The sequence below is a fragment of the Artemia sp. Qi Xiang Cuo genome, chromosome 6, assembly GCF_049724085.1.
Source record: "Artemia sp. Qi Xiang Cuo chromosome 6, ASM4972408v1, whole genome shotgun sequence".
Lineage (NCBI taxonomy): Eukaryota > Metazoa > Arthropoda > Branchiopoda > Anostraca > Artemiidae > Artemia > Artemia sp. Qi Xiang Cuo.
In genome coordinates this window covers 21,889,250-21,904,799 of record NC_142799.1, presented here as the reverse complement: position 1 = coordinate 21,904,799, position 15,550 = coordinate 21,889,250, and the positions used below count along the sequence as shown (strand labels likewise).

Here is a 15,550-nt window from a genome sequence, read left to right as displayed (position 1 = left end):
TCAACAGTTGTATTTTTCAAAAAAAGGGTGGGAACACAGAATGGTAAAACAGATTTATCCCCCATTCTTTTCAGTGGATTGTGAGCTTTGGTCATGCTTCAGTGGATAGCTTGCTGTTAAAACAGTCCAGTGCACTATTCACTTGTGTGTACAGTCCAGTGCACTATTTGTCTGTCTCGAGATCACCTTCCAAGGCTTCTCAATTAAATTGGATTTATGTCATGATGACTTTTGTCATCTATTATTTTATGAAATTTAACAGCTAAAATTAGCCTTTCAATTGCCTTCATGTTCCTTTCTTTTGCAATCCGCAAGCGTTTTAACCGCATGCGTAGGACATCATTGCGGTTGGGGAAAACCGCAATGATGAACGGCAAGAGATGCATACGTTCATCCGCAATCCGCAGCGGTTTTCTGCTGATCCTTGCTCTGTGTGAATGTAGGATCAGTGACTTATTGGCATAGAATATTTTAGCTGCTCCGAAAATTGGACAGGATATATACAAACTAAAAGAAAGAAAATTATGAAAATGTTTTGTGAATCTAATATTTGGATGAATTTGAATTATTTTCATTTGAATAAAATATAATTGTTTGACTCGGGCCTAAGATTAGATTAAGAATTAATTTGGATTCCCTTGCGCAATAATCTATAAAACTCGTCAACTCTACTATTTAGGAGATTATTTTCAGAGTCAGTGACTTAAGTAGTATAGGGATAATGATTTTAAACGCAATCATACAAGATTCCCATAGGATTTTAAACGTGCCCCATACAAGCGGTCCCTGTTTCCATGGGAGCTGGCAGGCGTTTAGAGTAGTAATGATACTATTGATTCTAAACTTACATGAAAACTTACATTGAATTTCACAAAAAAAGTAGTCTAACCTGTGCATTGACTTACCAAGGACAGTGATATATAGGTCAATTACACATGGGATTGCATAAGAATATGCTCAAAAGTGTAATTGATTCTAAACTTACATAAAAACTTACATTGAATTTCACAAAAAAGGAGTCTAACCTGTGCATTGACTTACCAAGGACAGTGATATATAGGTCAATTACCCATGGAATTGCATAAGAATATGCTCAAAAGTGTAATTGATTCTAAACTTACATGAAAACTTACGTTGAATTTCACAAAGAAGTAGTCTAACCGGTACATTGACTCACAAATGACAGTGATATAAGGTCAATTACACATGGAATTACATAGAAATATGGAGTGCAGTCTAACCGGTACATTGACTTACCATGGACATTCAAGCATTATCATGACTGATATATGCCTTAGCAGACAGGTTTCTGACTTGACAGTCAAGCCACTCAGATTTCAGACATATTTCAACTATTATCACGACCGGTATATGCCTTAGCAGATATTGACAAATTTTAATTGCCTTAACTCGATAGTAGTTTGCTATTAAAAAAAATGGATGTTACAATCAGAATTGTTTGACTGCCATTTGCAAAAAAGGAATGAGGGATTTGCGAATTGGACTATACGAACGATCTTATTTGAATAATAGGGAAAAAGAGCTAGATAACATTTGTGAATTGAAGATGGAGAAAAAAAAGGGTTAAAGTGATTAGCAGTTAAGGTAACCCTGAAGAGCATGTTAATTCATACCTTATTTATTATAAATTTGGAACAATATCAATCTTTAGAAACAGTTAACGATGATAAAATGGTCTTATGAGTTGACCTAGCTTTACTTCTTCGATGTGCACTGTATAATACACAAGTGGTGTTTTGACAATGTTTCAATTTAAAATACAGTTTAACGTTATACTAAAAAGTTTCCAGTTTTTTTTTAGGAAAAATCTTCCACATAGGGGGTATTTCCAGTGTGAATACAAAAAACAACCAGAAATTCAATAAAAAACCGTTTTTTTTCGAATGACAGTATGAGGAGAAATTTTCTGGCGGAATCGTCTGCAAAAAATGTACTTGTGTGTGTGTGGGGGGGGGGGGTATTCAGTGAGGATGGAATTGTCCGTGGTTAATTTCCCTGGAAAGCATTTTAAATGGTCTCCATCAAGAAATGGTTATTTCCCAGAATTCCTATACGAATTTTTTTTTATTTGTTTCACTTTCTCTTTAGCGAGATTTTTTGGAGGAACTGTATGGGGGAAAATTTTAGTGGGATTAGAATTCTCTTTGGGATTTTTCCGTGGAGGGAGATTTTCCGCTTTGATAATTCCCGGGGGGAATTATCACCAGGAGTAATTCACCCTGGTGAAATTTTCCGCAGTAGAAACTTTCCAGTTTTTTTTTAAGGAAAAATCTTCCACATAGGGGGGATTTCCAGTGTGAATACAAAAACAACCAGAAATTCAATAAGAAACCGTTTTTTTTCGAATGACAGTATGAGGAAAAATTTTCTGGCGGAATCGTCTGCAAAAAATGTACGTGTGTTTGTGTGTGTGGGTGGTATTCAGTGAGGAAGGAATTGTCAGTGGTTAATTTCCCGGGAAAGCATTTTAAATGGTCTCCATCAAGAAATTGTTCGTGGGTGGGAATTTCCATGGAGGTGAAAGCAGGTTTCCCTGGGATTATTTGAAAAATGAAATTCAGAAATTCAGAAATTATATTAGAAAAACAAATTTTTCAACTGAAAGTAAGGAGCAATATTAAAACTTCAAACCAACCGAAATTATTCCATATATGAGGGGGACTACCTCCTCCTCAATATCCTGCTCTTTACACTATAGTTAGACATTTTATTCCGATTTTTAAACAACGACTCCTGAAAAACAAGGATCGTTTGATTAGAATAAGGAATTTTTTTTATAAAACTGCTTAAAAAACTTTTTAACTGGTTAAAAACTATTGATTTTTATATTTAATATCTGCAGAGATTGAATACTGCAGGTTCAACAAGGAACCGGTTCATGACCGTTGTCGCAATTACCACTGTTTTGCTGAGGTTTTGTGTATGACCATTATCTGCTCCATATCATATGATCGAACTCTGCCTCGAGCAAGGCCATATCCATCGGAGGATGCTACAGGGTGTGTCTACAAAAGTTTTTTTTAACCCCCCACTCTGAAAGAGAATAAACCCCTCCGGGCATTAATCACAGGTACAAACTAGGTCTCAAAAAGATCCTTGTTTGTTTTATGGGTTAATCACCCATAAGGCTGATTTATCTATTTATCCCGACGTAACTAAATGCTAAATTCAAGCTGTCTCATTATTGGGAAAAAATAAGTAATTGCTGTTGTAAGTAAATGCAATAAATGCAATTTTTGTGTTCTATTAATCGCCGTTTGAACAGCAAAATTAACTTTACGCGAGTAATTCGAAAATTTAAGAAATGGTCAAGGTCAGGTGGTCTTAACTCTTTACCATCGCATCAAAAAATATAGTTGAAATGAAAGGAAAAAATGAATTAAAAACTTGGTGCTCCATAAAGTTTTAAGTAAGGTTTTAACCGCAACATTTTTGTGTTTCCTGATGAATGAATACAGTAAGAATTTTCAATCATAAGCACTGCAATAGCGCTGCGTAAGTAAAGAAGGATGTTGGCATAATGTATTTTTTTTTGTTTTTGGTTTCTTGGTTATAAACCGGGGCACTTCGTATCGAAGGAGCTGTCGTAGAAACTTCAAAAAGAGTTCCCTCGATTCGAAATTGGAAAGGCTTGAGCCCTTTTGCATAGCCGAAAGTGATTGGAAGGCAACTAACACCCTTTTCACGCCCACCAATTCCCCAAAGACATGCAATCAAAATTTTGAGATAATCATTTTGTTCAACGTAGTTGAAATATCTGGAAATTGTGTCTGAGGAGGACACTCCCCCCTTAGCCGTCAGGGCAAGCGTTATAAGTAATGCCAAGGGGGCATATAAGGTTTTCAAAGAAAGTGTTGTCGTAGAAACTTCAAAAAGGGCTCATTGAATTGGAAATTCAAAATTCTAATTAATGATTAACCCGAGGAATAAGTTAATGTGTAAGTTATGCGACAAAATTTTACAGAACTTAAGGCCGTCAAGGACCTGTACAACGTGGTTAAATTCCTAAAATGCATTAAATCCAACAAGATTTTGGTTACAAATAAACTACCATTAATACTATAGGGGAATCTTTTTCTCAAACAATTAAACATAATTGAGAATTTGTCTTTACAAGAGCAAAGCCTGGTTTAAGAATTAGCTGAAATGGTTAATAACTGAGACTTACTTTATTCCCTTGTATATATTGCAATTACTTTTTTTTAGACCTTGGTTTATTTCCCAATTTTGATTAACTTTCAAAACAGTCCTAATAAATAAAATACTTAATTCATAGTGAAGAAAACTATATTTGTTGATCATTATTTGTTTTTTATGGAGTGACCTGTAGGACCCATGCAGTCAAGTAGTGCGTTAAATTTTGTGCTTTGTCTACTTTGTCTATAACCAGTTTTGCTATTGAAGTTATATTCAACTTTTTTTTCTTTATTATTTTTACGTATCTTAAAATGATAGGAAATATGCTTACGGCTATAGCAATCGTACTCCATATGGATATACGAGATTGAGGTCTCTGGGATAGAGCTGAATATATTCACTTTTTGAGTATAAAATACAGATCCAACTTACAATTTTGTATAGTTTGAAAAGCTAACTTCAAGGATGTATGGTGTTTTCGATTGCGAATTCATTGGCTTGAAGAAGTCATCATGTGGGTTGATTTTTGAATGTGCGTTTCTATTTCTGACTACAGATCGTAGAGAAGTCTCTGGTTACCACTGGCATATCAACTACAATATATATGACTACAATGAAGACAGGTAACACAAAATATCATACTTCATAGACGAAATAGGTTTATATGATAGAGATACCTCCATCCTATAACAAATGGAAGGATCTATCCATTGTACAAGATGAAGTTAGAGAGATATGCTGTTTTTTTGGTGTAACAGTACTTTACGCGAAAGGGAATCTATCCATTGATAAACATTTAATTTACAAATGGGCACCTGATATACCAATATTCAACTTGGAAGATTTTAATTGATGTGAGGTATTTCCGAGTAGAATACACAACCCAGAGGACGAGGTTCGATTTTTTAGCAAATGGGTGCTGATAAATATTCCTTCTCAGAATATGTGTGAAGATATCCCAGGAAGAAGAAGAACAACAAAATCCGTGATATAGATTGAGATCACACTAAGTGGATGATGAATAATGATGAATTTTTATAACAGCCATCACCCCCATGACTACCCAACGGTCTTTTTAAAGACCAACAAATCTATAAACAATTCGTAACCATGGTCATATGCATCTTTTCTGTGCCTTGGCAGAAAGAAAAATATGGCATCTTACTAGTCTGAAATAGTTTTTTTTTTCTTCTTTTTTTTGTACCATTTGAAAAAATTCACAATGGTTTTGATACAATGAGCGGCTAATCAGATCAACCCTTGGTATTACTTACCAAATCTCCAAAAACTGAATGCTGAAAACTAATTAAGCTCGAAACGTAGTTTAGTTTTAATTCTGTATCCAAATACGTATAGTTTACTAGGTTTTAGACTATTTGTTAAAGTTATAAACAAAAGCCAATCCTCATAAATTAAAGAAAAAGGGGAAACATCCCAGTAGGGACTGACTTTCATATCTTGAGTTGAAGTACCCTTTTTTAAGCATTATAAGATATCATACAGCGACAAAATGTCGTTTACAACTGGTTTGTGCAGCAAAACAAATATTTTGGCCTAAATACAACAAAAAAGCTATCAAGCGTAAATGCTATGAGAATAGCAATCAACTTAAATGATCGAAAAAGTTTGTATACAATCTTTTACATTCTGAAGGCAGGTTTTAGGGGAGATGGGTTGATTGGCAGAAGGATATCTTAGCGTAGTTATAGCATGAAAGTGGGGAGCGAGTTGCCTCTAGTTTTTTGTATGAAAAGTATGAAAAATAAAATTATCTGGTTCAAATCTGAAACTTAAGTCTATTTTTGGATTGAAAAATAAAACTATTTCTGTAAAACTGAGCTAATAAGGGTTTTTTGCCGTAAACTCTAGTTTTTTGTAAGAAAATTATGGAAAATAAAATTATCTGGTTCAAATCTGAAACTTGAGTCTATTTTTGGATCAAAAAATAAAACTATTTCTGTTAAATCTGAGCTAATAAGGGTTTTTTGCCGTAAACTCTAGTTTTTTTTAAGAAAATTATGAAAAATACAATTCGCTGGTTCAAATCTGAAACTTAAGTCTATTTTTGGATCGAAAAATAAAACTATTTCTTTAAAATCTGAGCTAATAAGGTGGATGACTTGAAAATAAAATTTTTTGCATGATAGTGGGGAGCGAGTTGCCTCTAGTTTTTTGTAAGAAAATTATGGAAAATACAATTCCCTGGTTCAAATCTGAAACTTTTAGTCTATTTTTGGATTGAAAAATAAACTATTTCTGTAAAATCTGAGCTAATAAGGGTTTTTTGCCGTAAACTCTAGTTTTTTGTAAGAAAATTATGGAAAATACAATTATCTGGTTCAAATATGAAACTCAAGTCTATTTTTGGATCGAAAAATAAAACTATTTCTGTAAAATCTGAGCTAATAAGGGTTTTTTGCCGTAAACTCTAGTTTTTTGTAAGAAAATTATGGAAAATACAAATCTCTGGTTCAAAGATGAAACTTTAGTCTATTTTTGGATCGAAAAATAAACTATTTCTGTAAAAATCTGAGCTAATAAGGGTTTTTTGCCGTAAACTCTAGTTTTTTTTAAGAAAATTATAGAAAATACAATTCGCTGGTTCAAATCTGAAACTTAAGTCTATTTTTGGATCGAAAAATAAAACTATTTCTTTAAAATCTGAGCTAATAAGTTGGATGACTTGAAAATAAAATTTTTTGCATGATTGTGGGGAGTGAGTTGCCTCTAGTTTTTTGTAAGAAAATTATGGAAAATACAATTCTCTGGTTCAAATCTGAAACTTTAGTCTATTTTTGGATCGAATAATAAACTGTTTCTGTAAAAATCTGAGCTAATAAGGGTTTTTTGCCGTAAACTCTAGTTTTTTGTAAGAAAGTTATGGAAAATACAATTATCTGGTTCAAATATGAAACTCAAGTCTATTTTTGGATCGAAAAATAAAACTATTTCTGTAAAATCTGAGCTAATAAGGGTTTTTTGCCGTAAACTCTAGTTTTTTGTAAGAAAATGATGGAAAATACAATTCTCTGGTTCAAAGATGAAACTTTAGTCTATTTTTGGATCGAAAAATAAACTATTTCTGTAAAAATCTGAGCTAATAAGGGTTTTTGGCCGTAAACTCTAGTTTTTTTTGTAAGAAAATTATGGAAAATACAATTCTCTGGGTCGAATCTGAAACTTAAGTCTATTTTTGGATCGAAAAATAAAACTATTTCTTTAAAATCTGAGGTAATAAGTAGGATGACTTGAAAATAAAATTTTTTGCATGATAGTAGGGAGCGAGTTGCCTCTAGTTTTTTGTAAGAAAATTATGGAGAATACAATTCTATGGTTCAAATATGAAACTTTATTCCATTTCTGGATTAAAAAATAAAACTATTTCAGTAGAATCTGAGCTAATAAGGGTTTATTGCCGTAAACTCTAGTTTTTTGTATGAGAGTTATGGAAAATACAATTCTATGGTTCAAATCTGAAACTCAAGTCTATTTTTGGATCGAAAAATATAACTATTTCTGTAAAATCTGAGCTAATAAGAGTTTTTTGCCGTAAACTCTAGCTTTTTGTAAGAAAATGATGGAAAATACAATTATATGGTTCAAATATGAAACTTTATTCTATTTTTGGATCGAAAAATAAACTATTTCTGTAAAAATCTGAGCTAATAAGGGTTTTTGGCCGTAAACTCTAGTTTTTTTTGTAAGAAAATTATAGAAAATACAATTCTCTGGGTCAAATCTGAAACTTAAGTCTATTTTTGGATCGAAAAATAGAACTATTTCTGTAAAATCTGAGCTAATAAGGGTTTTTTCCGTAAACTCTAGTTTTTTTGTGAGAAAATTATGGAAAATACAATTCTATGGTTCAAATCTGAAACTTCAGATTTGAACCAGATAATTGTATTTTACATAATTTTCCTATTCTCCCTTTATAGGGGAGATAAACTATGGCCTTAAGATAATAAAACTTTGGTAGCGTGCCTTAAGCTATGACCGGACTAATGAGGCGTACCAGCTTGGTATGTTCGAGGGACTAAATGTAGATTGTAGAGAGGTTGGCTATAATACAATACTTTTATTCAGTTAGCATATAATGATACCAGATATATATTTTCTACTGGGACCGGCTGTCCCAAATAGACCACAAGTCTCAGAAAACTACAATAATATATATTAATATACTTAGACACTTACAATGATCCGACAAGGTTCCAAGGTTTTTTCTAAAAACAACAGACCAGAGGTCAGTCCGGCATAAAGTTAGTATCCGTCTCCCTCTTCCGATAAAATGTATCTTTTATACGTTTTTATCAACCACACCTTCCTTTACCCAACCGACGCAATAGCTAGGAAGTGGTGATTTCTCAATTTCCCGTTAAGCAGAAACTTGGCAGGATATATTCCTTATCTTAATAAAAAGTGGTATTTCTAAACTTTGTATTTGCGTCTTAATATATTTTTACTAAATTCATAATTAACTAAATTAGAAAGCTTTACCACAGTTAATGTTTTCGCGTCCCAACCCTCTGTAATATGCCAGGTAAATTCTCGCCACCGTGACACACTATTACTGGTCCTCTGGCACTCTCTGACAATCCCATCTTCATTCCTAAGACGTTTTCCAGATATTTTCCTGTTCAAAATCATCTATTAAATCCAGTGATTCATGGTTTCACGAACCAACCCTCCGTAATATACCATGTCAATTTACAACGTGTGCCAAACTATTTCTGGTCCTCTGGCACTCTCTGACACCCCCCCCCCCTCATCTTTATTCCTAAGATATTTTCCAGACATTTTCCTGATAAAAATCATGCATTAAATCCATTGATTCATGTTTTCGCAAGCCAACCCGCCGTAGTGCACCAAGTCAATTTCCATCCTGCACCAAACTATTATCGCTCTGCAGTACCCTCCGACATCGCCAAATCCCCCCAAAACATTTTCAGACATTTCTTGTTAAAACTTGGGCATTCAATCCAGTGCTTCAAATTTTCGCAAGCCAAGTCTATCAAGATGCTCCACAAAACACCTCACACCACGTCATTATGGAATTGTCCCCGAGACACCCGTGTGGCATCCGTCATCATCTCTAAAGCATTCTCAGCTATTTTTCTGAAAACATGCCCAGTTTACACTAGAATCAATCGTTTAAACTTAACGGAAAGCCTTAATAATGTCTCTTGTGATGAGTCCTGCTAAAAAAGGTCAGTCTAAAACAATGTATCGCCCCCTATGACACCCTCCGGTCAACATCTTAAAATCAAAAATTCTTATTACAAAATACAAATCACTTGTCCAAAAACCAAATGTAATTCTTACAAAACAAGAATACATCCCAAGAAATCACAAATTCTCCTTACTCCCGAGTGGTTTTGTTTCATCTCAATCATTCTCTCTTCTATGAAAAATTAAAAATCAAAGTGTAACTTTTTTTCATCTATAGAGAAATTCAGGAACATAATTCGAACTTTTCTTCTCTTTTCTGAGAAAATTCAGGACTGAAGTAGAACTTTATCTCTTCTTTGGGAAAATTCAGAATCGGAATGTAATTTTTTTTCTCTTCTTTGAGAAAATTCAGAGCTGAAGTGAATCTAAGTTTCAGATTTGAACCAGAGAATTGTATTTTCCATAATTTTCTTACAAAAAACTAGAGTTTACGGCAAAAAACCCTTATTAGCTCAGATTTTACAGAAATAGCTCTATTTTTCGATCCAAAAATAGACTTAAGTTTCAGATTTGAACCAGATAATTGTATTTTCCATAATTTTCTTACAAAAAACTAGAGGCAACTCGCTCCCCACTATCATGCTATAACTACGCTAAGACATCCTTCTGCCAATCAACCCATCTCCCCCAAAACCTGCCTACAGAATGTAAAAGATTGTGTACAAACTTTTTCGATCATTTTAAGTTGATTGCTATTATCATAACATTTACGCTTGATAGCTTTTGTGTTGTATTTAGGGCAAAATATTTGTTTTGCTGCACAAACCAGTTGTAAACGACATTTTGTCGCTTTATGATATCTTCTAATACTTAAAAAAGGGTACTTCAACTCAAGATATGAAAGTCAGTCCCTATTGGGATGTTTCCCCTTTTTCTTTAATTTATGAGGATTGGCTTTTGTTTATAACTTTAACAAATAGTCTAAAACCTAGTAAACTATACTTATTTGGATACAGAATTAAAACTAAACTACGTTTCGAGCTTAATTAGTTTTCAGCATTCAGTTTTTGGAGATTTGGTAAGTAAGACCGAGGGTTGATCTGATTAGCCGCTCATTGTATCAAAACCATTGTGAATTTTTTCACGTGGTACTAGTATTTCAGACTAGTACGATGCCATGTTTTGCTTTCTGTCAAGGCACAGAAAAGATTCATATGACCATGGTTACGAAGTTTTTATAGATTTGTTGGTCTTTAAAAAGACCGTTGGGTAGTCATGGGGGGGATGGCTGTTATAAAAATTCATCATTGTTCATCATCCACTTAGTATGATACCATCTATATCACGGATTTTGTGGTTTTTCTTCTTTCTTGGATATCCTACACACATATTCCGAGAAGGAATATTTATCGGCACCCATATTATAAAAAATCGAACCTCGTCCTCTGGGCTGTGTATTCTACTCGGAAATTCCTCACAATTAAAATCTTCAAGTTTGAATATTTGTATATCAGATTTGCATTTTTCAATTAAATGTTTATTAGTGGGTACATTCCTTTTTGCATACAGTGTTGTTACAACAAAAAAACAACATATCTCTCAAACTTCCTCTTGTACAATGGATAGATCCTTCCCTTTGTTATAGGATGGAGGTATCACTCTATCATATGAACCTATTTTGTTTATGACGTATAATATATTGCGCCACCTGTCTTCATTGTAGTCATACATATTGTAGTTGATATGCCAGTGGTAACAAGATACTTCTCTACGATCTGTAGTCAGCAATAGAAACCCAAATTCAAAAATCATCCCACATGATGACTTCTTCAAGCCAATGAATTCGCAATCGAAAACACCATACGTCCTTGAAGTTAGCTTTTCAAACTATACAAAATTGTAATTTGGATCTGTATTTTATACTCAAAGAGTGAATATATTAAGCTCTAAACCGGAGCCCTCAATCTCGCATATCCATATGGAGTACGATTGCTATAGCCGTAAGCATATTTCCTATCATTTTAAGATACGTAAAAAAATAAAGAAAAAAAAAGTTGAATATAACTTCAATAGCAAAACTGGTTATAGATAAAGTATACAAAGCACAAAATTTAACGCACTACTTAACTGCATGGGTCCTACAGGTCACTCCATAAAAAAACAAATAAAGATCAACAAATGTAGTTTTCTTCACTATGAATTAAGTATTTTATTTATTAGGACTGTTTTGAAAGTTAATCAAAATTGGGAAATGAACCGAGGTCTAAAAAAAAGTAATTGCAATATATACAAGGGAATAAAGTAAGTCTCAGTTTATTAACTATTTCAGCTAATTCTTAAACCAGGTTCTGCTCTTGTAAAGACAAATTCTCAATTATGTTTAAATGTTTGAGAAAAAGATTCCCGTATAGTAATAATGGTAGTTTATTTGTAACCAAAATCTTGTTGGATTTAATGCATTTTAGGAATTTAACCACGTTGTACAGGTCCTTGACGGCCTTAAGTTCTGTAAAATTTTGTCGCGTAGCTTACACATTAACTTCTTCCTCGGGTTAATCATTAATTAGAATTTTGAATTTCCCATTGAATGAGCCCTTTTTGAAGTTTCTACGACAACGCTTTCTTTGAAAACCTTATATGCCCCCTTGGCATTACTTATAACGCTTGCCCTGACGGCTGTGGGGGGAGTGTCCTCCTCAGACACAATTTCCAGATATTTCAACTACGTTGAACAAAACGATTATCTCAAAATTTTGATTGCATGTCTTTGGGGAATTGGTGAGCGTGAAAAGGGTGTTAGTTGCCTTCCAATCACTTTCGGCTATGCAAAAGGGCTCAAGTCCTTCCAATTTCGAATCGAGGGAACCCTTTTTGAAGTTTCAATGACAGCTCCTTCGATACGAAGTGCCCTGGTTTAAAACCAAGAAACAAAAAACAAAAAATAATACATTGTGCCAACATCCTTCTTTACTTACGCAGCGCTATTGCACTGCCTATGATAGAAAATTTTTTCTGTATTCATTTATCAGGAAAAACAAAAATGTTGCGGTTAAAACCTTGCTTAAAACGTTATGGAGCACTTTGTTTTTTGATGCGATGGTAAAGAGTTAAGACCACCTGACCTTGACCATTTCTTAAATTTTTAAATTACTCGCGTATAGTTAATTTTGCTGTTCAAACGGCGTTTAATAGAACACAAAAATTGCATTTATTGCAATTACTTACAACAGCAATTACTTATTTTTTCCCAATAATGAGGTAGCGTAAATTTAGCATTTAGTTACGTCGGGATAAATATATAAATCAGCCTTATGGGTGATTAACCCATAAAACAGACAAGGATATTTTCGAGACCAAGTTTGTACCTGTGATTATTTCCCGGAGGGGTTTATTCTCTTTCAGAGTTCGGGGGGGGGGTAAAAAGAAACTTTTGAAGACACACCCTGTAGCATCCTTCGATGGATACGGCCTTGCTCGAGGCAGAGTTCGATCATATGATATGGAGCAGATAATGGTCATACACAAAACCTCAGCAAAACAGTGGTAATTGCGACAACGGTCATGAACCGGTTCCTTGTTGAACCTGCAGTATTCAATCTCTGCAGATATTAAATATAAAAATCAATAGTTTTTACCCAGTTAAAAAGGTTTTTTAAGCAGTTTTATAAAAAAAATTCCTTATTCTAATCAAACGATCCTTGTGTTTCAGGAGTTGCTGTTTAAAAATAGGAATAAAATGTCTAACTATAGTGTAAAGAGCAGGATATGTAGGAGGAGGCAGTCCCCTTCATATATGGAATAATTTCAGCTCGTTTGAAGTTTTAATATTGCTCTTTACTTTCAGTTGAAAAATTTGTTTTTCTAATATAATTTCTGATCATTTTTCAAATAATCCCAGGGAAACCTGCTTTCACTTCCATGGAAATTCCCACCCACGAACAATTTCTTGATGGAGACCATTTAGAATGTTTTCCCGGGAAATTAACCGCGGACAATTCCATCCTCACTGAATACCCCCCACACACACAAACACACGTACATTTTTTGCAGACTTTTCCGCCAGAAAATTTTTCCTCATTCTCTCATTCGAAAAAAACGGTTTTTTATTGAATTTCTGGTTGTTTTTGTATTCACACTGGAAATCCCTCCCTACGTGGAAGATTTTTCCTAAAAAAACTGGAAAGTTTCTACTGCGGAAAATTTCACCAGGGTGAATTACTCCTGGTGATAATTCCCCACGGGAATTATCAAAGCGGAAAATCTCCCTCCACGGAAAAATCCCAAAGAGAATTCTAATCCCACTAGAATTTTCCCCCATACAGTTCCTCCAAAAAATCTCGCCAAAGAGAAAGTAAAACAAATAAAAACATTTCGTATAGGAATTCTGGGAAATAACCATTTCTTGATGGAGACCATTTAAAATGCTTTCCCGGGAAATTAACCACGGACAATTCCATCCTCACTGAATACCACCCACACACACAAACACACGTACATTTTTTGCAGACGATTCTGCAAGAAAATTTCTCCTCATGCTGTCATTAAAAAAAATGATTTTTTATTGAATTTCTGGTTGTTTTTGTATTCACACTGGAAATCCCCCCTATGTGGAAGATTTTTCCTAAAAAAAACTGGAAACTTTTTAGTATAACGTTAAACTGTATTTTAAATTGACAACACTGTCCAAACACCACTTGTGTATTATACAGTACACATCGAAGAAGTAAAGCTAGGTCAGCTCATAAGACCATTTTATCATCGTTAACCGTTTCCAAATATTGATATTGTTCCAAATTTATAATAAATAAGGTATGAATTAACATGCTCTTCAGGGTAACCTTAACGGCTAATCACTTTAACCCTTTTTTTTCTCCATCTTCAATTCGCAAATGTTATCTAGCTCTTTTTCCCTATTATTCAAATAAGATCGTTCGTATAGTCCAATTCGCGAATCCCTTACCCCTTTTTGCAAATGTCAATCAAACAATTCTGATTGTAACATCCAATTTTTTAAATAACAAACTACTCTCGAGTTAAGGCAATTAACATTTGTCAATATCTGCTAAGGCATATACCGGTCGTGATAATAGTTGAATTATGTCTGAAATCTGAGCGGCTTGACTGTCAAGTCAGAAACCTGTCTGCTAAGGCATATATCAGTCATGATAATGCTTGAATGTCCATGGTAAGTCAATGTACCGGTTAGACTGCACTCCATATTTCTATGTAATTCCATGTGTAATTGACATATATATCACTGTCCTTGGTAAGTCAATGCACAGGTTAGACTACTTTTTTGTGAAATTCAATGTAAGTTTTCATGTAAGTTTAGAATCGATTACACTTTTGAGCATATTCTTATGCAATTCCATGTGTAATTGACCTATATATCACTGGCCTTGGTAAGTCAATGCACAGGTTAGACTACTTTTTTGTGAAATTCAATGTAAGTTTTCATGTAAGTTTAGAATCAATAGTATCATTACTACTGTTTAGCTGGCAAAATTCCCACGACGTGCCCTGTTTCAAGCGCATGCCCCGTTTCCGTGACACTTGGGGATTCCCGTTACCAAGTGTAATATGGATGACGCAATCTTGCTTCAGTATTAGAAAAGAGTTCACTGTGTCAACATCAAGGATATTGTAATGGAGCCTAGAGTGCCAAGAGTAGCAGTGGAAATTACAAGGGGGTGCTGACTAACCCTAGAATGACAAGATGTATGCATGATATGTTATAACATTATGCAAATTCAAGTCAAAAGAACAATTATGTTTTGCGGCTAAAGTGAATATAATGCATATACAGAAATTACTAGATCGATTAAATAAGTTAGCGAAATATAATGAAGAGAACACTCTATAAAAAGAGAGTAAGTTTGTTACTTGCGAGATTCTTAGTCTATAATTGGCAGCGAGAGTGTCAGGACTAGAAATGACTGGATTTGAGAACCAAAAAATCTTACGGAATCTAGTAAAATTGGAAAAGTTGTTAATTTTCGATGATGTTTCTCTAGAGTTATCTCTTCAACGGAAACTATTTTCACAATAAATGTTTAACGATATAAAGGGAACTGATTCCCCATTTTTGGACTATTGCATGAAACTTTGTCGTCATAGCCCAGATGCTTTTTACTCAATCTAACGATATATTAATTGAGACAAAACAAAACAATATTGTGATTTTGCATTTAACTACTACTTAGATGGCTATTTTTTAAGTTAA

At 33.9% G+C, this 15,550-nt stretch overlaps 1 protein-coding gene across 1 annotated transcript in view; it reads right to left on the bottom strand.

Moving 5' to 3' along the window:
• Positions 1-180: 180 nt before the first annotated feature.
• LOC148950978 (uncharacterized) overlaps positions 181-15,550 on the bottom strand; it is a 56,346-nt gene continuing 40,976 nt past the window's right edge. Inside the window, exon 3 of the mRNA XM_089090080.1 lies at positions 181-507. Coding sequence (XP_088946206.1) covers positions 204-507 — 304 coding nt within the window. The 3' untranslated portion in view covers positions 181-203. The remainder of the gene's footprint in view (positions 508-15,550) is intronic.